The sequence below is a fragment of the Gambusia affinis genome, linkage group LG15 (genome assembly GCF_019740435.1).
Source record: "Gambusia affinis linkage group LG15, SWU_Gaff_1.0, whole genome shotgun sequence".
In the NCBI taxonomy this organism is placed as follows: domain Eukaryota; kingdom Metazoa; phylum Chordata; class Actinopteri; order Cyprinodontiformes; family Poeciliidae; genus Gambusia; species Gambusia affinis.
The window spans coordinates 2,288,972-2,315,047 of NC_057882.1; the positions used below are offsets into that span (position 1 = coordinate 2,288,972).

At 40.7% G+C, this 26,076-nt stretch overlaps 2 protein-coding genes, 1 long non-coding RNA gene and 1 pseudogene across 3 annotated transcripts; 2 read left to right on the forward strand and 2 right to left on the reverse strand.

The window, feature by feature from the left end:
* Positions 1 to 81: 81 nt before the first annotated feature.
* Positions 82 to 14,029, forward strand: gemin5 (gem (nuclear organelle) associated protein 5). Its single transcript, XM_044141500.1, is given in 29 exon segments — positions 82 to 223; positions 1,471 to 1,625; positions 1,954 to 2,135; positions 2,617 to 2,768; positions 2,853 to 2,951; positions 3,162 to 3,294; positions 3,751 to 3,916; positions 4,450 to 4,662; positions 4,968 to 5,053; positions 5,273 to 5,355; positions 5,449 to 5,582; positions 5,728 to 5,801; positions 6,598 to 6,779; positions 7,518 to 7,657; positions 8,034 to 8,205; positions 8,282 to 8,473; positions 8,548 to 8,604; positions 8,693 to 8,812; positions 9,663 to 9,758; positions 9,845 to 9,982; positions 10,111 to 10,258; positions 10,974 to 11,093; positions 11,181 to 11,391; positions 11,471 to 11,664; positions 11,666 to 11,735; positions 12,092 to 12,254; positions 12,904 to 13,312; positions 13,639 to 13,726; positions 13,795 to 14,029. Coding segments are annotated over 29 exon segments (4,281 nt in total). The 3' UTR covers positions 13,957 to 14,029.
* Positions 14,030 to 14,173: 144 nt separating this feature from the next.
* Positions 14,174 to 18,120, reverse strand: cnot8 (CCR4-NOT transcription complex, subunit 8). The gene is made up of 7 exons (XM_044141502.1): positions 18,002 to 18,120; positions 16,905 to 17,115; positions 16,508 to 16,701; positions 16,242 to 16,403; positions 15,996 to 16,140; positions 15,795 to 15,905; positions 14,174 to 14,668 (listed from the first exon to the last, which is right to left on the reverse strand). Exons 2-7 carry the CDS (start codon positions 17,019 to 17,021, stop codon positions 14,540 to 14,542), a joined length of 858 nt encoding a protein of 285 aa, XP_043997437.1. The 5' UTR covers positions 17,022 to 17,115; positions 18,002 to 18,120; the 3' UTR covers positions 14,174 to 14,539.
* LOC122845298 lies at positions 17,554 to 18,906 on the forward strand. Its single transcript, XR_006373005.1, has 3 exons — positions 17,554 to 17,952; positions 18,096 to 18,156; positions 18,830 to 18,906. It is a non-coding gene; the product is annotated as an uncharacterized LOC122845298 (long non-coding RNA).
* LOC122845297 lies at positions 18,565 to 24,762 on the reverse strand (annotated as a pseudogene).
* Positions 24,763 to 26,076: the final 1,314 nt, after the last annotated feature.

Consider the following 26,076-nt stretch of genomic DNA (forward strand, 5'->3'; position numbering starts at 1 on the left):
TGTGAGGAGTTTTTATTTTAGTTTATTTAAACTTACAATTATGAAATAAATTTAACGTTTATCTAAAGTGTCTGAGGCGCCATGCGTGCGAGGTCTCTTCCCGCCTCTCCTAACTGGTACAGCTCGCGCTGCAGTGATGTCAGCAGCAGCGGTTTGCTGGGAGTCGGAGCCAAAAGCGTAATCTACCTGATTGACGTTTCTGCTGCTTCATGCAGGGTTACAGGTGAGTCTGTTCTCACAACTCCACAAATCACGAGGCTTAGTGATTAGTTCTCTGGGACAATTGGTTCAAAAATCTGCTTTGAACTTTTTCCACAGTAGCTTTCTCCTTGTGATAACTTTAATGACTGATTTTTTTAAGTTGCTTGGAATTCTGTCATCTGTTTTGGGTGCTTTCACATTTAGGCATCTTTTTGCAACTGCTATTTAGTCTAGAGCAGTTGTGTCCAAAGTCAGATCTCGTGGTATCCGGCATGTTTTAGTTTTATACCTAATTCATTATACCTGACTGAAATGATGGCTCATCAGCAGACCTTTGTAGAACATTTATTATTTTATTTATTAATCATGACGTGCTGAGCAGCTGTGTTGGAGCAGAGACTCAGCAAAAACTGGCCGGACACCAGGGCTGGAGAACTGCAGCAGGACACCCTGACCCATAGGAACCTTCTACAAAAAACAGATTATTTTTTAATAGGGCAATTATTCAGTCCCCCTATTTTTTTTTTGTCTTCTGCAGGAAGTTTTCTTATAATTAAATCTTTTATATCCACTGTTTACCTTTTTTGGGGATCTCATGTCCTTGGAACCAAACTATTTGATTCTGATTTTCAATCAGATCAATCTGATTTTCATTCATTTATTTATTTTGGATAGAAACCATTCCCTTCCTCATCTGCCTCCCAGCCTTTCTATGAAGGAGATATTTTTCATGAACCAGGACAGTTTTCTAGAGCTGTTTTCCTGGCTGTTTTCGACTGTAGGAAGCTTTTCCAGGACCAGTGTGTATTTTCTTTCAGTTCTTCTTATTAATATTTTATTATTTTGACTTTTTGCCAGGACTTTTTTGACATCCGTTATTTTAAGTTCATAAACTTTTCTTGGGCCATTCTATTGCCCCCATTATTTGGACTGAAGCAACCTCATAACAGAATTTCTTGGAACCAGTTTTCAGAAATCTGTTTCCAGGAGCAGTTTTAATTATTCTATTTCTCACTTTGTCCTGTTTTGAAAATGTTTATAAAAATGCTTGGTTTGACCCCAAAAAGGCATTTTCATAAACAAGGATTTTTTTCCTCATTATTTTGAAAGCAGGAACCAGTTTCATATCAGAGTTCAGGGGGAGGATTTCTGCTCTAGAAAAGCCTGCATGATCCTACAGAGTGGGAGAGTTCTGATCATTTCTGAGTGGTTGAAAACTAGAGCCCAAAGGCTCATTAATGAATGAAATGCTTTGTTTGTGTTTTGCAGGTGAACTCGTGGGCCACAGGGACTTGGTGTCTGGCTTTTCGTTCTGCCAGCACCCTGAGCAGAGTCACATTTGTGTCAGCTCGTCCACTGATGGCACTGTACGCTTCTGGGACTCTAATAACAAAACGTTGATCAGAAAAAATGCACCTCATCAGGTTAGCTTAGTATGATTCTGCTGGCCGCTGCCTCACCTGCAACCTTTAGATATGTTTGGGCACGGGTGGGCAACTCCAGGCCTCGAGGGCCGATGTCCTGCAACTTTTAGATGTATCTCTACTTCAACACACCTGAGTAAAATTATGAGGTCATTAGCAGAACTCTGGAGAACTTGACCACACTTAGGAGGTGATTCAGCTGTTGGATTCAGGTGTGTTGGACCAGGGAGACTCTAAGAGTTGCAGGACACAGGCCCTCCAGGACCAGGATCGCCCACCCCTGTTCTTGGGTATAGTTTTTTGCTAAATACTGGATTGTGTGTTACAGAGCCCCATCTCAGCGGTGCACTGGTCCCCTGCGGATAAAAACCTGGTGGTGTCAGGTGACGAGAAGGGAGTGGTGGTCTGCCACTGGTTCCACACCGGCGACACGGCCAGCTTCTTCCCTGAGCCGAGGACCATCTTCTGTCTCACCTGCTCTCCTCACAGCTGGAAGTCTGTGGCTGTTGGGTGGGTAGATCATCATACATCACCTCTCAGTTTAGAGTTCAAGATGGTGGCTTTTTAAGGGGTTACAGAGTTTAAAACCCAAACTAAAGTGTGAGTTTGGTTACAAAATGAGCCGTTTCAAAAACCTCCCGAATATTGAGTCACAATCAACAGACACCTCTATGTTACCTAGCAACCCCAGCAGAGCCCAGCCCCTCAACTAGTAACCTCAGCCCCGTTATTTAGCATCCAGAAAAATTAATCTGGCCTAGCAGATAAAAAAAACTAGGCCTTATTTTGATTTAAAGTGACAAGAGGCCCTAAAACAATTAATTCTGAAAGGAGCATGAAATGGATCAAAATCTAATTATCTAAGAACAATTTTATGTAAAAAATGTAATGACGTTGTTTTGTAAAAAGAAGCATCAAAAGGGTCACTTTTAACAAAAATCAATGGTTCAGTGGAACTTATGTTACAATGACGACAACTAAACTACTGCAGGTACAAAGACGGGATGATCGTGCTGATTGACATTAGTAAAAAAGGCGAGGTGATGCAACGCCTCCGAGGACATGACAACGAGATCCACTCGCTGGCGTGGTCTCCGCTGGTCGGGGAGGACACACTCTACACCAGAGCTGAGGACCATGATGGTAACTTTATCCTGCCAGCCAAAAAAACATCTGAAGCGCTGCTGTTTTGGTTTTAATTTAAGTCTCGCATTTATTGTGTTTCAGCAACAAATGGAGTTTCAGCTGGGGAAGAATCAGGCTGCTTCCTGGCTTCTGGAAGCAAAGACCAGACGGTGAGGATCTGGAGCACTGCTAAGGGAAAAGGTGAGGGATGAGGTTTCTGAAGGATGAAAATGCTTCAAACTTTTCTTTAATTCAGTATTTAGTTTTGAATTTATTTTTAGTATGCCAATAATATCAATGAGGAAGTTTAGACATTTTAGGATGAAATCACATTTTCTTTCATTTCCAGCTCCTCTCTGCTGTGAATTTAAACCCTAAATCCCTTCATGTTTTCTCCTCCTCTTCTGACAGGCATGATGACGTTGAAGCTGCCATTTCTAAAGAGAAGAGGCTCTGCTGTCGACCCCGGGGTGAAAGAGAGGATCTGGCTCAACGTCCACTGGCCAAAGGGACGAGCGACGCAGCTCGTTTCCAGCTGCTTCAGGTCAGAAGTTTTCCTAAGGGCGGGTTGGGACACACAGGAGGCATAAATGTTTAGAATAAGATGAGTGTTATTAATCTCAGGAATAAGTAGCAGAAATAACAATAAAATGAATCTTTTAATTAAAACTATATTGAAGAATTATTTTCAGAACTAACACTTTGACTAGTGCCATGTGCTCTTATCAAGGAAACTAAGAGTTGAACTTGTTGGAGGCCTTTCTCTGTTTCAAATACTCTGGAAACCCTATTAGTGGCCGGCATTATGATGCAGGACTCTTTGAATACAAATTTTGTGCCAGAAAACTGAAATTGTACAAAGAAACAAAGTCATAAATTAAATAAATTTAATATTAAGGCTATTTTATTTATATTGCTGACAAACGTGGTGTGTTTATATTGTTGAATTCTTTCCTGCTGAAGCGCTCAACCTGACATTTAAATGTTCCTCCCACTCCAGCGGTGAGTTGGCAATGTGGGATTTGGCCAAGAATGGGAAGCAGAAGTGGAGTCTGTTTGGATCGTCGTCTGAGGGTCAGAACCACAGCCGGATCGTCTTCAACATGAGTTCTGTTCAGCTGCAGGACGGCCGAGAGATTCTCATCAGTACATCCATGGATAGAGAGGTGTGTCCCTGGCTTCCACCCCAAAGATAACTAAAGTTTTACCTTTAAATGGCCTACTTTTGTTTTGCTTGATCTTTGAATGCTGAGGTCTTTGGGGGAAAAAAGGAGTTGTCTCTAAGAGTTTTTAAACTTTTACAAATTGTTCTAGAAATAAAAAAATGGTAAAAGACGTTAAAAAAAAAAAATGGGGAAATTACTTTTAATTTAATCCACGTGAAAAGGAATAAATATTCAACTTTACTGCTTCTTAATGTGAATAAAAAAAAACAGAAAACTTTAAAAGTTATTTTTCTCCAGCCAAAGATAAATGTTTTACCTGTAACCTGGATATTGAGAAACTGTTTGTTAAAAGTAAAACTTTTATAACAAAAGTTATGTCACATTAGAAATTTAAATGGAACTAATGCTCTTTTTTTAATCCAGCATAAAATCCATGTTTGTTTGTGCTTCTTTAGACTGCAGCAACCCCAGACAGATTAGGTGGGTTGAAGAGGATTAAGTTGTTCTCTTTTTTTTTTTTGCCTCTGGTTCAGATTAAATGCTGGGACCTGGACTCTCTGAGCTGCTGTTGGACCCTGCCCACCCTGGGGGGCCACATCTACACCCTGACCTTCTCCCCGGTGGGCGTCAGCTGTCTGGCGCTTGGCGTTGGGGACAACCTGATCCGAGTGTGGAATACGCTAAGCACCCAGAACCAGTACGACGTCAGATCTTTCTGGCAGGGCATCAAGTCCAAGGTCACAGCGGTAAGACGTAGCTGTGGGTATCCTACAGTTTTCCAACTCTGTGTGGTTCAAAAGCACGAGACCACAGTAAAACTGCACCCTGAGTGAAACATCATCATGCATCATCATGATGCACGAGGATGTGGTCAGCCTTGAACCTGTCCTGTGAAGGACATGGGTCACATTAGAGCTCGAAACAGTTTGAAAATATATATAAAATAAGACTTTCCATTTTTTTAGCAGACGGGTGAACTTTTTAAAACCACTTCCTTACAGTAAAGGTTCTAGAGATGAAAAACATCAATTACGTTTTGCTTTAATTGCAGCTGGCGTGGCACCCAAAAAAAGAGGGATCTTTGGCTTTTGGAACCGATGATGGGAAAGTTGGGATCTACGACGTCTTTTCCAACAAGTAAGATCCTCTATGGCAGGATTTGTATTATTCACTCCAAACTTCCTCCTTCTCCTGATTGTTTTTGACCACTGGTTCCAGAAGGTAATTTCATGTGTTTTTGTATCCGTTCATAACAAAAGACTGAAAAAGTGTCTTTCACCTTCCAAACCCTTTGGCTCATTTTCCTGCAGCGTCACCATCCTCTCTCTCTCTGATTGGCTGCTTGTTCTCCTGCAGGCCTCCTCAGATATCGAGCTCCTATCACAGGAAGACTGTGTACACATTGTCCTGGGGGCCCCCAGTGCCCCCGCTGTCGTTTGGTGAGTCCCTGCTAACTCTGACATCAAAATCAAGAAAACTTTAACCTGAAAATTTTGATGCTGGTCTGAGAGACATGTTTGTGTGACATTTAGGTGCCGAAGGAAAGCAGAGCTACAGTCTGTACAGCTGCGCCGGCGAGGGCGTCATCCTGCAGCACGACCCAGCCAGGCTGAACGGAGAGGCGTCAGACATCGACAAGCTCATCAGAGACACCAACAACATCCAGGTGGGGTGTGTGTGGGGTGTGTGTGTGTCATCAGGATGGCAAAAGTAAAATCTTAACTCATTTCTGATTTTGTTTTTAGCTGAACGTTTAAAAAAGAAACCCTGTTCTGTCTTGTTTCTACTGAACCTCTCCTGCTTTCAAACAGCACAAGTTGTCTCCACACACGGACCTCAGCTGGAAGCCGGATGGGAAGGTTGTCGCCATCGGCAACGAGGATGGGTGAGTGACTCAAATCTGTTTACCCACAGGATCAGGAGATTAGTTCTATTTGAGCTGTTGAGGCTTCGTATTTATTTCTGCGTTCATTTAAAGTTCAGAAACAGGACCAGTAAATTCAGAGTCGTCGAAGGGTCATTGAGATTTTTTAGTTTTAGTATTTATGTATTTTTTTTTTGATTTTTTTGTTGTATGTTTCTAGTCTCAACCAAATTACTTTACTGATTCAACTTTAGTTCAGGATATTTGTGGCATTCTAAGCCAGAAAAGGTTAAAAAAAAGAGGCGGTGATATAGTTTCAGTTTCCTCAATAGAATTAGTTTTCAATAAATTATTGTAAGTTGTTTAACTAGAGAAGGGATACAACTCCTTCTGGAGTTACATTGTTAGGATCATAACAAATTTCTTCTAAATGAATCTGTTATAAACTAGAGGAGAAGCAATGCATTGATTTATATCGGTTAAATGATTAATGATCCAATTACGTTGATGCAAAAATATAAATATCAATCTGTGTCATCAAGTTTAAAATATTTCCTTATTTTGAATTTTTTACTTTTTACTACAATGCTTAGTAAGAAAATAGTCGTCATATTTTAGTTATTGTTTGTGAGTTGGAATAGGTGGTAAGTGGGTATATGATATATTGATTACAGTTTTATGAATTAAATCATATCGTGACAGACGTATCAGCAAACATTGTATTGTTATCCAACTAAATCGATGTGATATTGTGATGAATCTGGTGACTCATACCTGCACACCTTCTGAACATCTGAGCGTTTTGTTTCCCCTGCAGGAGCATTGATGTGTATCAGGCTCCCAGTCTGTTGCTGCTGTGCAGCATCCAGCAGCACCACAAGATCATCAACACGCTGCGATGGCACCACGGCCACGGCACTGCACCGGAGCTCCACTGTCTGCTGGCCTCAGGCTCCAGCAACGCCGTCGTCTACGTCCACGACCTCCGCTCTGTCATTGGTTGGAAACATCTTCTTGTTGTTTTCAGAAATGTCTTTTCCTCCATTCATTTATTGGTATTTCTTCTCGATCCTGATCTCATGCGGTTATAGTTTCTCTTTAAGAATTTGTAGCTATCAAAACATTATTCCAGACCTTTTTTTATAGATTGTTGTGTTTAATATTCCTTAATTAAAAAAAAAAAAAAAAAAAGGAAATAGTTTAAGTTGACATTTTAAGCTGCCTTATTATGTCAGATTAGCAGTTAGTGACTGACAGATTCTATGTTTATTCAGAGAATGTAGATCCCAACCTTAACTTTGACATTTCAAAAAATCTTCACAACTCTTCAGCCTTCCTGTTATCCATTGAAAGTCTGAATAAACATCTCACTGATGAGACCTTTTATCTTTACACAATAACATCCACACTGAAGAGTGTTGCCAATGCAACCAGGTACTGCTGAGGTAGAGGGCATAAAATTCAACTGATGTTCTGGAGCATCTTCGTTTTTTGATATTGGAAATATGGCTCTCCTCCCAGGGTGTCATCGCATCAGGGAAAATGAGAGGGGGAAAATGTTTTGTTGCTTTTTTGAGTCCCCAGTGAGTTGGAACTATGTATCTTGTGTTTTGCACAGATTTTTCTAAATTTGTTGTAATTTGTAGATTTTGTTTTCTTTCACATGGAATCAAAGTTTAGTTTATTTCTTTCATCCAGCTGTGGGCAGCGTATATTTGATCATCTCGCTTTCTGCAGAGAATCCTCCGGAGAGCCCGGCGGTGCTGACCGAGCCGTACCGCCGGCTCTGTGGTCACACGGCTAAAATCACCAGCGTGGCCTGGAGTCCGCACCACAGCGGCCGCCTCGTCACCACCTCGTACGACGGCACGGCTCAGGTCGGTCTGGACATGTGTCTGGCTACTTTCCTTCTATGCAGTCCTGAACTATATAGAATTAAGTATTTTCCAGGTTTGAAGAAGAAACTATAGGGAGATATTTGTATTTTATTTATTTATTTGGTTATTTTGTTCATTTAAAATGAACATGTCACATTACAAACAGAAGTTTTGAATAAAAAGGAGTAGTTGGAAGAAAGAAATCTTATACCGTCTACCTCTTCTTTCAAAAGTCAGTTAGCAGTTAAACATCAATCAGCCGTCCATATACCGGTAGATTTATCTTTAGCTCTGAACAAACATCTTCCTACAGTTCATTTACCCAGTTGAACTGTTTGAATAGGACGGTGATATTTAATGGTGTCTCTCCATGTAGGTGTGGGACGTCCTGGAGGAAGCGGCTGTCTCCAACTACCGCGGTCACACTGGGTATCTGCTGTGTGTGGACTGGTCTCCAACTGATCCAGATGTGATCTGGACTGGAGGGAAAGACTTCACAGTGCAGGAGTGGAAGGTCTCCCAGCAGGAGTTCACCAAGCCTCCTAAAGGTAGACACGGACATGAAGCAGGTCTGTGTGCCGACACAAACAGCTTTCTGTGACGCTGTGCTGCTTTTAATCTCAGGGAAGAAGATGGTCCTGATGCAGGAAAAGAAGCAGAAGAAGAAGAGCAAGACGGCGTCAGGATCTGTTGGACCGGCAGAGCCGAAGATCAACGGCGAGCCGGCGACTGAAGGAAAGCAGGCAGAGCAGGGTCTGTCTGAGGAAGACGAAGAGGAAGAAGTCCGGTCAACAAACAGTCTGGAATCTCCAGCTGGTAGGTGAACAAAGTGCAGTAAAGGGAACTTGTTTTAATTATTATTTTACATGAAACAATTTTGTTATTCTTAGCAGTTAACGAGGTACCAAAGAAATTCACTCCTGCTGCAAAACCTAAAGACAAACCAGGTGGGTGAAACATGAAGAACTGATCAGCTTGGTTGTGAAAATGAGAGGAAGTCAGTATCTCATAATGTTTCATGTGTTGCCTCTCCAGACCTGATGAAGAAGAAGAAGCCTCGCTCTATGTTGCCTCTCAGCACATCCATGGACCACCGGCCCAAAGAGGAGCTGCTGCAGGACTGCCTGACTCTGGCTTCAGTCAAACACTCCAGTGGTGAGAAGCTGAAAGTCAGAGGGTTCATGTCTTCAATCCATCTAGAGAAATATTTACACGTTTTTAAACTAAAGCAAAACAAATCTACTCACCTGTTGATCTGTCTCCATAACTGAAGGCATCTGATTGGTTGGTTTCATTCATTTGGTTTCATGTTATTAAACAAAAAAAACAAATGGAAAGCAGCAGGTTGAGTGACATTGAAAATACATTTCAGTAGTGGTGCAGCAATGGATCAGACTTGATTTCCTTAATCATGTCTGATCTCCTGTTATGTTCGTTTCTGAGGCACAGCAATAATATTTGTGGGTCAGTTTGACCCGCGACATAACAGTAGGATTCATTTTGAGAGAGCTGCAGTCTTCCAACACTTAAATGAGAAACTGAGCTTGTTTCCCTCCACAGAGGTCTCAAAATCAGCAGTTAACAATAATCACCACACTGTTTCCAATTTTGTCGCTGCATTTTGCGACTTTTCAGATATTGGCCAAAATCAGAATCAGCAGGTCAGACTTTATAAAGATTGTCCAGAAAACTGTAGCCGTTACACCTCTACATTTCAGCAAATGTCACAAATGGAAATCTGGATTTAAATTGCACACAACTTGATTCTGTTTAATAATTTGGTGACGTCTGAAAGCAATTAGGTGCACAGTTTGCACTACTTTGTGTTTCTATGTCACATAAAGTCACATTATGTGGAAAGGTTCAAGGGGTGTGAATAGTTATTGCTGTATTTGAGGTTCTATATTTTAACTTATGCACTAAACATTTGTTCCTTTATTTTGCAAAAGTTACTACATACAAAGTGGTCAAAAACCCGTTGATGAAAACATTTTTGTGTTTTTAGCGCCACCTGCAGGCTGTGTCCCTGGTCGAGGAGATTATATCCACCTGGGTCTGTTTCATGACAGAGAGGCTCTGTACCGCATGTTTGAGGCTGAAGGTTTGTGGGATTTCTCTTCTTCCGCTGCTGGATGTTAAGAAGTTCAGAGTGGAAGCCTGAACTATTTTTCTTCTCTTGTTGTTAAGAGAAGAGCCATGTGGAGGCGGGCCACTACGACTCTGTGGTGTATCTGCGGCTGTGGAGCGGAGACCTGCAGGGGGCGCTGCAGCTCGCCACAGAGAGAGGAGAGCTCAACGACCACCTGCTCTCCATCGCTCCCATGGGTAACAGCTTCACCTCAGCAGGCTGTGCTTTTATTGCTGTGCACAAGGGCTCCCTCTAGTGGTGAACAGGAGACTTTTAGATTTATTCTAGTATAAAACAGTTTGGTTTTATTTTTCTCCTCGTGCAGCTGGCTTCGAGGTGTGGAGCCGTACGGTGGAGGCCTTCGTCAAGCAGCTGTGTCTGCAGGAGCAGTTCCTGAAGGCGGCGTCCCACCTGCTGTCCATCAACAAGCTGTACGAGGCTGTGGACCTGCTGAGGTCCAACAAGCTCTACAGGTTCATGTCTCCCACCGCTCATACACACCAGGATGTCTGTGGAACTTACTGTTGCTCTCTGTTTAATTTAAGTTTACATCCACTCATCATGGGCATTAGGTTCCACTTTTAGGATAATTGCACAACATATGGCTTCAAAGACTTTATAAAACAAGAAATGGGTGTACAAGATCGAGTCTGTTGTGGAAATTCATGTTCCTTTATTTAACTGATGTTCTGACGAAGCCTATCTAAAAGGCTTTGTGAATGCTGATGTTGTGGGCAGGAAGAATCTGCAGTAACAGTCAGTCTCGGAACAAATCTGAAGTGACTTCTGACTGAAGACGGTTGCTGTAGGACAGTTTCATGATTGTCATGATATGCAAACAGCTTAACATCTGGGAAGAACAAATTATTTCACAGTAACATGTCCTGGATGACTCAGTCAGTTGTTAGCAAGCACTGCTAATCCACCTCAGTTTCTTTTGCTGAAGATGTTTCAGCTGAAATAATAGAGGTGGTGGGACTAAAGTGTAATTTAGCAAATGGATCTAAGGAGATCTAAGGAGTGGATCCAAACACAAAAAGGTTCAAATAAATCAATAAAAGTTTAGAAATAAGTGACATAAATGCCTTTCCAAAAGCACAGTGAGAAGCAGGACATTTATGACACAGACTTTAGTTTTAATGCCGTTGATTTTTGTGCTGTTTCTGCGTCTGGTCTGGTGTTCCTCAGGGAGGCCATTGCTCTGGTGAAAGCCCGGCTGCCTGCAGACCAGCCTCTGCTGAAGGATCTCTACACTTGCTGGGCTGCTGTGCTGGAGAAAGACGGACATTTATCTGCTGCCGCTAAATGGTCCGAATCAGAACCACAGAACTAGACCCAGAATTCAGATTGTGAATTCTGGGTTTATATTTTCTCTCCTCCCACGTTTGTACTCAGTTACCTCGGTGCCGGCTGCAGTTTTGACGCAGCCAAAGTCATCGCCAGGAAGAACGACGCCCCGTCTCTGAGGACGGCGGCTGATCTGGCCAGAATTTCCGGAGAGGAAGTTCTGGGCCAGACGCTGGCTCTGAGATGCGCTAAAGACCTGGCAGCTGCTCAGGACTGGGTCGGAGCGCAAGAGGTTCTGAGCTCGCAGAGCCCCCTGCTGGTCAGAGTCTGTCATATCCTGAATCCACTCCTTTCTATAAGTATTCAGAGGATTTAATGTGGCAGTTTGTGTCCTGCAGGCCCACAGGCTCCATCTGTGTGTGGCTGAGCTACTGGCCACGGTGCTGGAGGACTCCGGCGTCCTCGCCCCGGCTTCCTGCGTCTCCACTCATCGGTGGGCAACCCTGAACGGTTCCAACACCCTGCAGGACAGAGCAAGAGACATCTGGGAGGAAGAGTTTAACATTTGCCTGAATTCAGTTGGAGATCAGAGCATCAGCGCTTCTGGAAGAGCTGAAGTCTGTGGAGACTCCGGCACGGAGCGCCAGCATTCCCCTCAGACAGGTTCGCTGCGAAGACCACCCACTGAGAGCATTCACAAAACAGGAACCTCTTGGGTTGCTGAATTAAAAAATGAAAAGAATACAAATATTTGAAATAGAGAGATGCATGCAGCCATCTGTGGTTGCTAAATGCTGAAACTTCTCTTTCTTGTTCTGGTTTGGCTCTGCCGTTTATTTTTCCTGCATCAACCAGCTCTGCTTCTGGGTGGAGGCCAAACTACAACTCTGAAATAATGTCCAAGAAGGCTTTAATTGATTGGAGCTCATTTTGACCTATGAAACCTTTAATTGACAAGTAATTGTAAGTTAATTATTCATTTCAATTTATTACACAAACCCATTTCTGTCCATGTTCAGGTCCTGCTGTACTCCTCGGTCCATCTGACTCGCTCGCTGCTCAGCTGGCTGCTGAGCGACGACGGGCGGCTGACGACGGAGCTGTGGCAGGCTGCGGCTTGGATCGGAGACTCTGGACACTTTGAGGTCTCTGCGGCGTTCTGCCGGCTGCTGTTCCCTGAAGGTATCAGTACTGCTTCAAGCTTTTATTTAAGCTGATTTGAAATCATTCTAGAGATTTTAGTTAATAATAATTAGAGCTGGGTGATACAGTTTGAAAATACAATTAGATTGTTTTTTCAGAGCAAATCTGATTTAAATTTGTTTGGTTTTTTTATTAAGATGACAGAAACCATTTTCAAAAGTGACTTATTTCAGTCATCCCTCCTGAGTTGTGCGATGGAGTATTGGGGACCAGCTACAAGAGTCTTTAATTATGAAAATATAGTCATTAGCAGAATAAATGCAACTCTGCTAGAAGAACTTCTTAAATATGAGAAGTCATTTAATAAAAATAGCCTGAATAATGTTTTATTTTTTTGGTTGTTTTTGTAAGAGTTTTTGTAAAATGATTCTGCTATTATTTCAACATTAATGTCATTCTGCTGTATTCTTGTAATATGATCCTATTCTTGTAGTATACCTGAATTTATAGTGCAAATATATGGCACCTTCCCAAGCAAGATGGCGCCTTTGGTCGATTTAACATCACTCTGAACTAAGGAAAGCTCTAGTGGGGAAAAAAATCCAGATGTTCCAAAAATTAGATTAACGGATAAAATGAATTTATCTCCCAGCCCTAATATTAACTAATCGATCGGTTTGTCATACAGGTGACGTCAGGATATTTTCCAGGAAACATTCCAAAACACTCCACCTCTCTGAAGCTGAAGCTGGCAGCCTGCAGGCCGTCGTTTGTTACCACCGTCTGTATGAGTGCTGGTGGAGGGACTTGGTGGTCCAAAACGGACCCGGCTTCTGCAGCAACGACGAGCCGAACGACGAGGCAGGAGCGGCGGAGGTGAAAGAGCGGTGCTCTCAAGGACTGGACTTTGAGCCATCAGTGCTTCTGTCAGAGCCTCACGCCGCCTGTCAGGCCGCTCAGAGGTCAGTCAGAGAGACCCAGGAGCGACTGTCCACCATGGTTCTGCAGCACAGCCGTGTCCGGGACGGACAGACGGACTCTGGGAACCAACAGGAAGGCAGTCCGTTTCAGACAGCAACCTCAGGCGTTGAGCAACGGTCAGGATTGTTCTCGCTCATTTCCATTTTTGTTATCTGGAGAAGTGGCTCTTAAAAAAATCATAAAAAAGGTCTAAATTTAAAACAAAATTTCCTCATCAGGTTTCACATTTTGTTAAGCTGTGCCTCATATTTGTACATTTGAGCAGCTGTGTTAAATCTTTCATTAAGCTTACTGTGTCTTTAAAAGTCCCAACCCTAGATGTAATAACACTTGACTTGTATGGCGGAGCTGGTTTGAGTTTTACAAGTCAAATTCTTTGGAACATTTCAGACCAAAGTGACTCTGTTGCTCTTCCTCCTGATGTTTCCCTCCTTTTTTGCAGATCTGAGGAAGAGGAGACTTTCCTCTCTTTGTCCTCAAAGATGTCCAAACTCCAACAGGCCCTGGAAAACATTCCCAACACAATCAAGGTAATGCAAGTCTGGATACCAACAACTCCAAGAAATGGACAACTCCTTTGCATGTTTTTGTCTTGCAGATGTTTCCTCGTCCAGATGTGGTGGAATGTTGCCTTGTTCTCTTGCATCTCGACAAGTCGTCTTCCGTCTCAGACGTCCTTCGACAGCAGGCCAAAGATCTGCTCCGAAAATACGGAACCAGTCTGCCTGTCCTGAAAGCGTCCCGAGGATTCCTGACATGATCTGGTTTTCCTTTAGACTCAAACGCCTCACTCGCACAGTTTTTTTGGAAATGAAATAAATCTTTGAAACAGATCCTGAGTCGAGTAAAACTACATCGCAACGTCCTCTACCTGGTCAGAAGATGAACTCTTATGCTCTCAACAAACCAGGAAGCAGAAAACAGAACGACTGAACCCACAGAGCATTTACCTCATTCAGAATGAGCTAAAACACTTTTAATTTTTGTTGAAATTATACATTTTAATTTACAGACCCTTCCAGCATTAACTTAAAAAAATAAATCCCTGCAGGGGGGGAAAAATAAAAGGGGTAGAGGGAATCTGTCTGAGAAGTCTTTAAAATCCCAGGATGTCAGGCGCTGGTCCCACGCTGTAAAAACAAACACGTTTAAAAAATGATCCGACTTGTTTGGCCTGAGAGACTCGGCTAAAAGTGACATGGAAAGAAACGAGTCGGCCGCTAAGGGATCTGTTCCGCTCGAGTCCACTGAAAAGTCGCTCAGACATGTTCACACAAGTTTCTTGTTGGAGAGCAGAAATCTTTTTTTTTTTTTTTTTTAAAAGAGCGAAGTTGAGCAGCTGCTCAGTGTTTGTTGTTGGTCTCCTCCTGTCCCGACCCAGAGATCCCGTTCTGTGGCTGGCTGGATCCAGACCCCAGGCCGTATAGCCGACCGCAGTACTTGGCGTCATCGATGTGGTCTTCAAAGAAAAGCTGCAAAGACAAGAACAGCTTAAATTAAAAACAGGGCTGTGCTAAAGTTTTCAACTACCATGAATTTCTTTTTATTTTCCCTTTCAAGGAGTTCTGATAAACAGTTTCTGAGGGTTTTTCTCCCTGGACTTCAGCTGCTTTTCAACACAGTCCTTGAAAAACTTACGTTTTGCCAGGCATAACCAAAACTGAACATGTTACAAGTTTAATAGGCAGGTAAATATGGTAAAAATCAGAAAAACAAGTGGAGAAGTGCAAAACCTTCAAAAGAGTCCTGAGACAAAGTCTGAATATTATTGAAAGGGGGGTGGGGGAATAAAATTTTCTACTTGAACTCCAATTTCAAAAAGGTACAAAATTGATTTGATGCAATACTGCTAACATGTGAGGCCATCCTAAAGTTTAAACATTTATTTGATAACTGCAGGAACTGGTCAGAAACCCACAAATGAGACCAAATGAACACCCTTCAGTGTGGAAGTTGTTACTGGGGGCAGCATACTCCATGTTTTCACCATCTGTGAGATGTGTAAATGTTATTTAGAGGAAGCGGGTGTAGCTGCTGAAGAGGAAACAATTGTTAGATAACAGGAATGCTGTAAAGAAAACAAGTTATCAGTTTTACTTTTTAGAGCTTTAAACGTTTGTTACAGAACAAGACAGGAAATGTTGGTAGCTTTTGGGGAATCTGATAATTGAGGTAAAGGTCCAATTACTCCAGGGAATTCACCCTGACACTCTTATTTACACAGTTGGTGAGGATAGTTGGGCTAATTTCTAGCTTGTTGAAAATGGTATAAATATTGTTTTACAGTATTTCTCCTTCCGTCTGCTCCAAATACAAGCAACTCAAAGAACAAAAACATTTTACACAAAACTCTGATCGTGCCATTAAACACAAAACAACTCGGAATCTCAGGGAAAATCATTCTGTTTTAGACCCTTTTCATTACTGCTTAGCATTTTTAGCAAAAAATAAAAACATAAATATAATTTTAATGGTTTTGGTGAAACATCAATTGTCATTAAAAGGAAAAAAACAACTCTGTACAGAACAATTTCAAAATGTATAAAATACAGAGGACTACTTCAGTTGCATAACTTCCACGGTTGAGGCTCAGTTTACCTCTTTCATCCTGAAGAAAGCCATCCCTGTGAGCAGTGAGTCGGATCCGGCCTGATGCTGCCGTCCGATCCTCTTCAGCTCCAGCTGATCGGCTACTTCCTGCAGGCCTCCCTGCAGCACAAACACAGCAGGCGGGTGAATCCTGGCTCCTCCAGTGACCAAACTAGATCAAATATAAGACGTGGTTACATTTCAGCAAACCTTGAGACTTTTGCAGCTCTTCATCAGGTACTTGACGTCGTAGATAGCAGGAAAAAACAAGTTGAGGATCTGAAAGAAGTCGTGCTCCTCCTCAGGAAGCCGAGCATCAGTCAGAAGCTTCACCAGATAGCCAAAGTCGTAACCGCTGAAAAATCAAAGATGAGAATGTTCATCACAATACTTATGAATCACAGGGGTTACATCTGCTAGGTTTAAAAAAAAAAAAAGAGTTTAAAAACAGCCAACCTGTGGAAGGAGAGCCACTTGACGTTTTCACAGAGCACCAGGCCGGACGTCATGAGGAGTTCTGCAAAGTACAGCGTATCGATTCCTTCTTCTTCGTGTTTCTTGAACTGGAGGCCGGAGTTCTGCAGCAGGTCGATGGAGTCCTGCGAATACATGTCTTCTCTGAGGAGAAGATCAACGTCACATTACACAAACAAAACTAAACGTTCATCATCAAAAGATATTTTGTTCACCCTGAATCACCAGGGAAACGGTTTTCCACCTACGTGAGGTTGAATTTGAAGTTGAACTGCCACGTCGTCGTGCCTGGAGGGTAAGTGCCGTCCTCGTTCATGAACGTGAGTCCGAGCTGGATGATCTTCAGGAGGTCCACGTTGCACCTCAGCAGCTGGTACTGGTAGTCCACCGTGCTGCGAAACTCTCCGATTGGCCGCACGACGACCCCAGGGAACTCTGTGTCCTGTGTGAGACATAAACATCGCTGATCTGTTAAAGTGACAAGAGTCAGCCACTTCATCTAATCTCTCAAAGGAAAGTAAACAGGAGTAGTTCAAGTATGGTTTAGATTTAGATTTGTGAGCACAGTGGATCAATTGATTATTAACAGCTTAGGATGCATGTATGTAAAATCTGTTATGCTTAACCAACAGTCAAAACTCTCACCATGGCGACGTAGTTGTAGCTTTGGATAATCTGTCTGATCTTTCTCATCTCTTCTTCCACATTACTCGCCCAGACTTCACAGATGATCTGACTGGAATCTGCAAGTGCAGCTGGCATGTTGGTGGGTTGGATGAGAAGCTAAAATCCCAGCAGTCCTGCGGCACTCAGTGGGAGGCAAAGAGTGAATCTGATACAGAAAAGAGGGACAATCCTGGAAGAAGAAGAAAGGAAAATGTCAGCCAATTTACCCCTAATTAGCAGAGAACATGCAGAAAAACCTGCAATACCAACTAAAGCCTATCACATTCTAGTCTGTAAAAACACCCGAAAAACTCATCTTCTCTGATGCACCTGTATCAAGATTACAAACATATCTTTCAACGCATAAACATGGATTTATAAAATAACGCTGTTTTATAACTATAATTGTTTATATATTTGAAACAAACATAATGGGCTGGCATGCCTGATTCAAGAACTGGACAAAAAGGAGCAAAACATCAGACAAAGCACATAACAAAACCGCCAGAAAGCCTGTAGGACTGTGGTTTGAGCTACTTTAAGAAAAATCTAGCTCCTCTGTAGGGAATAATAACTTATTATTAATGCACAATAACTTTGACCCTATTTGCTATTCGTGATCATTTTAGTTTTTTCATGTTTAATCATCATCAAAATGTAATGCCCAACATTTAGATTAAACAGGTAGATTAGATTAGATAGAATATTAAGAATTTTTCATCCTGTTGCCATGACAGCAGAAAGAGCAACCGTTGGCTTAGTTAGTTCAAATTCAACTAGAAAGCACCAAATACAAAGAAAAATGTTAACTTCAAGTCAGTCAAAGGAGTATGCTTACACAACATTAATTAAATTCACTGTAAGCGACCAGCTTGAAACAAAAACAAACGACGCAACGACGGGGACACTAGCATTTAGCTTAGCATCAAAGCTAACTTTCGACTGGAAGCGGCACAAAAACAAAGCGGAAATAAGAAGGGCTTCCCTGTTCCACTCCCCGGTGTGTTGTACTCGAGCTTTATTTGCCGTAAGGATGACACACTGGCGTTGGAAAAATTATTAAAATGTAATTTTACCTGCTGTTTTCTTCAATCAAAGCCTATCAGCCTGGTTGATGATGATGTTTTCTTATTCGTTTTCTTTTCGCCTCTTCGTCTTCAAAACGCACAGTAGCACCACCTACTGACAGGGAGGGATTGCGTGATGACGTGATATCTACTAGCCCCTACAGGTACTCAATGGTTAAAATACCAGAACAAATTCAAGCATTATTTTACAGCAGCATACTGTTTTTTTCTGATTTGTTGTGATTGCTTGATATGGATAAATATTTGTTACCGTTTCTCCTTTTTTCCCAGTGGCTACTGATATGTTTGTTCTTTTTTAAAGAAAATGTTTTTAAAATTATATACAAAACTATAAAATACATACTGCTCCTGCATTTAACTTTTTTAGTGATAAGCCCGGCTGTTTGGATCAAAATGTTGTAATATTTTTAACCCTGCATGTTGCTTTCATATACTGGACTGTATTTTAAACTGCCATTATGTTGTTTTATATTGTTTTCAGACATGAGTCTAATTTCTATCAGAAGCAAATATCTCAGTTGAGAGAAAATCATTCAAAATGTAAATCTGTCAGGGGTTGGAATAATTTTAGGCTTTAATGCATGTTGCTGGGATTATCTCTCACTTCATTTATTCCATATTGACAATATATCCATTCAGTAAAGAAAAAGAATCCATCGTCATTCCATTTAGCTTTTTATTTAGTTGAGACTGAAGCAGGATAATACTTCTGATCTATTTCCACATGATATTTTTGAAAATAAAAAGTTCTTTGAGACCGTTTTGATCTGTGTGGTGTTGCCGCTTCATGTTTATATTTCCTTTTTGTTTTCTCAGATCAGAACTGGCAGATCCAAATACTCCAGATCAGGACCCCAGAAAGTCAATTTACTGTACAGAACATGTAAAACAACAACAACAACAAAATAACACTGAGTGACAGAGAGCTATTTATAAAAGTGTTGAGACTTTGTGTCAGTCTTCTGATGGTGTCGGTTCCCAAAGCAGTAGAGGTCAGAAATCACTGCTCCGCCCGTCCAGCTCTCCTCTGGATGTGGGAAATCTCCAGTATCGGCATGAGGAGCTGGAAGGCATCCTGGATGTAAGATGCACTGTTGGAAGCCTGAGCAAGATAAAAATTGATTTAATTTTGTAAATGTCATAAAGTAAAAAAAAAAAAAAAAAAAAAAAGCAAACTTTAAATGCAGTGCATAAAATTATAAATGGAGTGATGGACCAAGACATCATCCCTGCTGGACGACAAAACAAAGCAATTTACAAAACTGGCAACAGTTCCTTCCCAGACTTCCACCCACCTTCCATCTCTTATTTAAGTAACTCAAAAGTGTGGACCGACACACCTTTCCAGTAAAAACCACTGTCTCATGCTTTGTGGTGCCAATCCCTATCGAATCTTTCAAGTCAACCTTTTTGCCACACAAACAGAAATACTGCTCTTCAAAAACATTTCCATGTGGAAAATGCCTCTTTAATAAGGTGTGATTTACATCACTAAACTGCTCACAGTGACTGTGTTTATTCATATTTTCAAATTTATTGATATTCTTAATAAAGAAAAAACAATGGAGAAATATAGTAAAAATAACAATGCTGACAATACAGACAGTTTTAGGATTTTTCTAAACACATCATTAACTGGAATTTATCATCACAATAAATCCAAATTTTATCACAAGGAATTTATCACAATAAATGATACAATAAATGTCTAACCTTAGATGCAAGTTACTTTAATTTGATTCCTGTTCTTGATTCAATTAAACATTAATGTTTAAAGCTTATTATAAAGTAAGTGTTTGTTACAAAACATAAAATGAGCACAAACCTCGAGAAAGATTCCTGTAATCAGCGGGTTCAGGACATCTCCCTTCTCTTTAAACTGTAAAAAACACAGCGATCAGAACTCTAACTATTATCTAAAAACGTTGTATTTATTCAGATTAAAAATATTAACTGCTGCGGTTCTGAGTGCAAAATTAAAATGAAACATGAATACTCGTCCTGCAGGCTAACAGTTGACAAAGCATCAGTACACTCACCCCCGCTGTGGTCAGGCAGGAGGTGAACTTCTTGGAAAGCAGAGAAATTTCTTTACACAGGACAACAGTGAGTCTGAAAACAGATAAAATTAATGCAATTGGCTTCCGTCACCATGTCTGTGTGTGTGGAAACTAGGAAATGTAACATGACATTACTGCGACAGGACGTTGGCGTCTGTGCTGCTGTTGGAGAACAGGATCATCTCAGCCAGTTTGTGGAAAAGCTCAATGGAGCGAGCAGTCAGCTCTGCGAGACTCCGGATGGCCGTAGCATGTACATCCTAAAGAATTTTACAAAATCTGTTTATACTTTCTAGGAATTACAAATTTCAACTTTCAGAAGCGCACCAAACTCTAAAAACACTGTTCTGTTTTCCTCTTTTCAACGTATCCTTTCTTTGTGACTTTACAAACTGACGATGGACTCACCTCTGCAGAGTGCGTCCTCTCACTCTCTTCGCCATCTTCCTGTGGTTTGCTCATGTCGCTGATCGTGCTGCGGGCTTTCTGACAGGCCTGGTGGATTACAGAGATGATGCCGTTATTCCTAACATTTAAAATACAATCATTGAACATAAGAAATGGAGCAACTCCAATTCCTCAAATCTGATAGATGAGTTGAAAAGTTATTCCATTCCATATGTAATGGTAGCATAATGTATTTAAATTTGGATGGCTTTTGTAAAATTAGACTAAACATTACCCTTTATGACTATGGCTGCTAGCAATTTGGACACTAATTGTTTGGAGGTCGACCACATCTTGACAGCTCTTGATATTTAACCTTGCACATTCATCCTCCAGCACTGGAACACATTTAGATCTGTCATAGCATAATTATTATAAGTAGCTAGCTACTCCAGAACCCTCCATCTAACTTCATAAAATCCAGACAGGAATCGGTCACAGACGTAATAAAGTCATACCTTAATGAGTTTTTCTGCTGTAGCAGAAACACTGAGACCATCAACGGCTGACGTTAAATCCTTCTCAAACTCTGTGCCGTCTTCGTCTGGGATCAGATGAACAAAGACAGTTTCATCACATTCAAACTGGTGACTTTTAGTCCTGGTGACTTTCATGCTGGTGCAGACGTGCTAACCCAAAAAAAACTAAGTCCTACCTTTCTTGTCATCGACCTCCTCGTCATCAAACTCCACCATGGAGAAAGATTCCTTGATTTGGTCCAGCTCCTCTCTGAGCTGGATCAGCTCGTCTCCAGACAGAGTCGTCAGCACAGACTTCACCTAAATGAAACACACAGAACTAAGATTAAAAACCGAGGGCACCTTGTCCTATAACCCTTCGTAATTTGATGAGCAGAAACATTAACTTCTCGAAGGTCGTTGTCAGTGTTGGACACTTTTCTGCTCATAGCAAATATCATTTTTGGTGTAACAGCTAAACATTTTTGCTAAGTTTTAAAATGTCTAGATTCCCTTAAATTAAATGTCCAGAGAAATTCTAAAGTGCTAAATTTACTTGGTTGTTTTGTAAACTATCAGTTGAGTAAAGTTCAACATGTTGAAGTTTTGGTAATGGATTAAAGAATTCTTAACACTGAGATCCAGTAAGAGGAGTGCTTAATGTGCCACTGTCACAGGATGATTGCCTTTTAAAACTTTTAGTAATGATAAAATGCCAAGACTTGATCAGATTAGACATAAAAGTAAAATATCTTGCATAATATCTTTCATTTCAATATAACCTTTTTTAAAAGTAACTAGAGAAGTTGTACCTTAGATTCACTCTCTGGACAGGATCTCCAGGGCTTCAAGGTGTGACAAACCCTGGAATTCATCAAACAGCATCCGTGCGCCACCACCTTCTTCTCTGACTCTGAAGACACTTTTCTTTGCTGTTTGCAGCTCCTCGCTTTTTAGCCTCCGCAAACCTGACAAAGAAGCAGAAGAAGAAATAAATTGGGATTTTTACTTTAGCTTCCTCTATCAACTCATTTAGACTTTACCCACCTGAGACAGAGAGGCGTTCCTGTTCATCAGTCCTTTGGTCTTCTTAAAGCCAGGATCTCCTTCAGCTATCACATCCATCGTCTTCTTCCCAATGAACTCCAGAGCGTCCAGACCTCCCGTGATCACAGTCTTCCCCTATGGAGACGTTTACTTCATTTAAGATCATTTAGCTGGATAAAAAGTGACCAGCACCACATGCAGTAAAACATTTCCTCACTGTGGTCTGAACAACGCTGGTCAGAGACGAGAACATTCCCATCGCGCTTCCTACTGGTGAGGATCCATCAGCTGCAGAGTTTTCTGTCTCGCTGCTGCCTTCGCCTGCAGGAGAACAATCCAAAATTTGATGAAAAACATAAAATGTTTTGATTTATTCTATCTTCCCTTCAACTGATAAGCATGTCTCACCCTGATGTTTCTCCTCTTCTTCCACCTTAGCTGACAGTTCAGTCGGACTGGGAATTCCCAGAGATGTTTCTGCCTTTTCGATGACTTGAGTGAGCCCCTGGCCTGGACAAGCAGAAAATAACAAGTGGTGACGAAGAAACACAAACAGGGTATGGTCATAGGAACGAACAATTGTCAAATACGTTCTAGGCCAGTACCTAAAATATATATGAATAGTTTTAACATACATTCTTCCCTTTCCTTTTAATGTTAGTTAGCTCAGAGTTAGGAAAACCGGGAGCTCGTCCGTTTAATAGAACTAAACGAAGTTGGAAAGTTTTTCCAGACTTCTTTTCTTCTTTTCCTCTTTGTAGTCTCACTCTCAATGTCCCTTTTTAAGGAGAGTACAATGGTTTAACCAAAATTGCAAGATATCATGTTGGCAAGAAAGTATTTTATAAAATTATTTCTATTAAACAGATATCACAGACATTTTCCTCAGCAACTGCTGCAATTTGCAAAACTGTCTGTAAATTTTGAAAGAGAGCAGCCAAAGAAAAACAAAAAAAAATCCAGACTGGTCTTTAAAGAGACAGCTTGGTGTTCTGGAAACTCACCCACAGTGGTGACAGTAGCTGTTGCTGTGGACAGGATGGATTTACCCCAGCTACCCCAGTACCCCCATCCACCTTGAGAGACAGTTGATTCACTTGGCGTCTGTGAGAGAAAAGGGAGGAAAATAAAATATGGAACACAAAGACTTCAAGTTGATGCAACAATAAATAATTCTTGGGCAATTCAAATAACCACAAAAATGTTCAATTAGTTTAGTCCTGTTACGTGGTTAAAACTTGAACTTAGCTTCTGTGAAAGTTTCAGATTTTTATTAAACCTCTTAAAAGATGCAATAGATTTCTTGGATGCAACTATGTGGAATGTCATTGCATTTATTGGCTTCATGTATTCAAACTTGGCTTGCCAATAACAAATGTATATTGGACCATTTATATTTGTCCAATTCACAGCTACAATAATAGGCTATTTAATAAAAAAGATCTATGCTATGTTTAATCACCAAACAATTTGAGACTTATTTTATTTGTGAATAAATAAAGGATCATTTAGTGGCTACCTTTGCTGGCTGCGGTTCCTCCTCTGCTTTTGGTGTTGGTTCGGTTTCCTCTGCAGGTTTGGTGTCTGGTCTCCTCCTGGCTTTCCTGGTTGGGGCTACATCAGTAGAGTTGTCTGGTGTTGACGCTGAGGAGCTGCCCGGTGTTTCAGCTGGAGACGGGTTTTGGATCCCAGGCGCTCCCTCTGTCCCATCGCTTTCTGAATGAGGTGCTTCGCTGTCTGACATCTTCTCAGACATCTCAGCCCAACATGTCTGCAGAAAATAACAGACAGCATTAAGTGTGAAGGATTTTTTTTAATGCACCATTTGGGGCTATGAACATTAACAGTCAGCCTAACAACAAAACTAAAGAAGCCTTTGACTGAAGGCTGTTGCTGTATGACATGCTAATAGCTCAATTTCTGAGCAGCAGATAATGACTTGTTGGAAATGGGAAGCACTGTTAATCCAAATAATTTGCTTTTGCTGCTTCTCTTTCAATCTTTTCTGGCCTTATGGTTAGACAACCATAAGGCACAGACAGAGACGTTGGAGATATGATCGATGGAACAGATGGTTCAGCTAATCTAATTCTAATCTACAGGTATTATTTGAGCATTCGAGATGCTAATTAGTTGCTTCTACTTGTAAAAACCATACTTTGTTGCCACAGTTACGCATCATACACATGTATCTTTCATTTATGTGATCCAGAGACCAGATTAAAAGTTGCCGGACACCGGCACTGTTTGATATTCAGGCTTTAGCATATTATAGACTTGAACCTCTGGTTTCCCCACAGACTCTTACAATTAGCACTGGGTGTCAATGTGTTTCAAATCTGTTATTATTGTTGATGTTGTCAAAGATTTATCACGTAGAACGTTTCTGTTAAAACAGTAAATTGAACTAAACATTAACGTTATATTAATGTTATTTAACAATTTAACAAGAGTCATGAAATCAACCAGAAATTAGGCAAATGAGTTTTTACAACAAACAAACTTGTACTGATCTTAGTCTTGATGCTAGTAGCTAACGTTTACCTCAAATCTGCTTGTTGTTTCCTTCCCAAAAGTAATTAGAATAATTTCCCGTTTTAATTACAGTTTGGAATTCCTAATCCAGGTCTAAAATTTATGTTAATTTTTCAGTTTACAGAAATAATTCAGGTTTCTTGTTGTCCAGAAAGATTAGCCACGTCACATTCTGTTTTCAAAGGTTAGGTCTGTCAGCAGCTGGGGGAGGAGGGACTTCCGTCTGATGCCTTCAAAATAAAAGTAGGCCCGAAAAACGAACATCGTTCAAATATGTATAAATTGTAAATGTAATTTTTTCCTCATGATTTTGATTTATTATTTCTTCACCTTTGTTTCAGACAAATTTAGTCCATATTATTAACAAAAGGAAAATAGATAATCAATGTTATTAGAAGCACGTATGTGCCCCTTGTGCCATCATGTGTTACAACAGTCAAGGCACATGAGCATTTGGGTGTGGTGATGTTAGGTGTGGACAGGTGTGCAAAGTCAATACAAACTGCCCTACACTTAGGGCAAGTTTGTATTGACTTTGTTATTCCACTAGTAGGACAAGCCCATAGTAGAGGAATAACATCATTAATCCAGTCATTATGCTCCTGCATGAACAGCACAGGGAGAATTTCATCTTCACGGACAACAAAGCTCCAGCTCATTGAGGTTGGATCATTATATTGCAGCATTGCTCTTCATTTGAAAGGTTTTATTTTGAAAGGTGTTATGTTATGTTGTGTCCTGTTTGGAAAACTTTATGCATAAAAGGATACGGAAGTAAAATGTTGAATATTTCAAAATAAATTCATTAAAACGAGTTTATAGAGGGAATACAAGTGTTTCTTTACTTTTTACCATCTTCTCTTTAAAGTAAATAATCTATCAACTTATTTTTTGCAAAATAAAAAAACAAAAAAACAATGTGCTATTAATAAATCCAATCAAATATTTTCACTTAACCAAATAACATATCACAATTGGTCTATGTATTTTTTTTAAGTAAATGTTTTATTTACTTATTTTATTTTATTTTATTTTACTTTATTTTATTTTGTTTTGTTTTTTTCTAAAGTGTTTCACAGGTAAATATTAGGCCACGCCCACTTCAGCACCTGTTCCAGGAAGTTGTTGGAGTGTAAAGTATGTGCTCGATTTCAGCACTGGAGGGAATATATCTATGAATTAAGTTTCTGTCTTTTGGTCTAAAATAAGCTTAAATCTGTTGAAGACTCAGTGTGTTGTCACTTAGCAGCAGGTGAGTAGGTTACATGGCACCTGGTTGTTTGAAATTCCTTCATTGTCTGAGTAGAATCAGAGTTGATCTTATCTGAGGTATAGTGACTTTTATTTTCCACGGGTCGTCTGTTTCATGAACTGTTAAAAACAAGATGTATTCAAATATAAATACATTTGTATATGCGTTTAAAAAGCTTTAACATTAATATTTAATATTCTGACATATTGCCATCTAACTTTTCTGAGGTATTCAATGTGCTAATTGTTTAATAAAGGGTCAGTT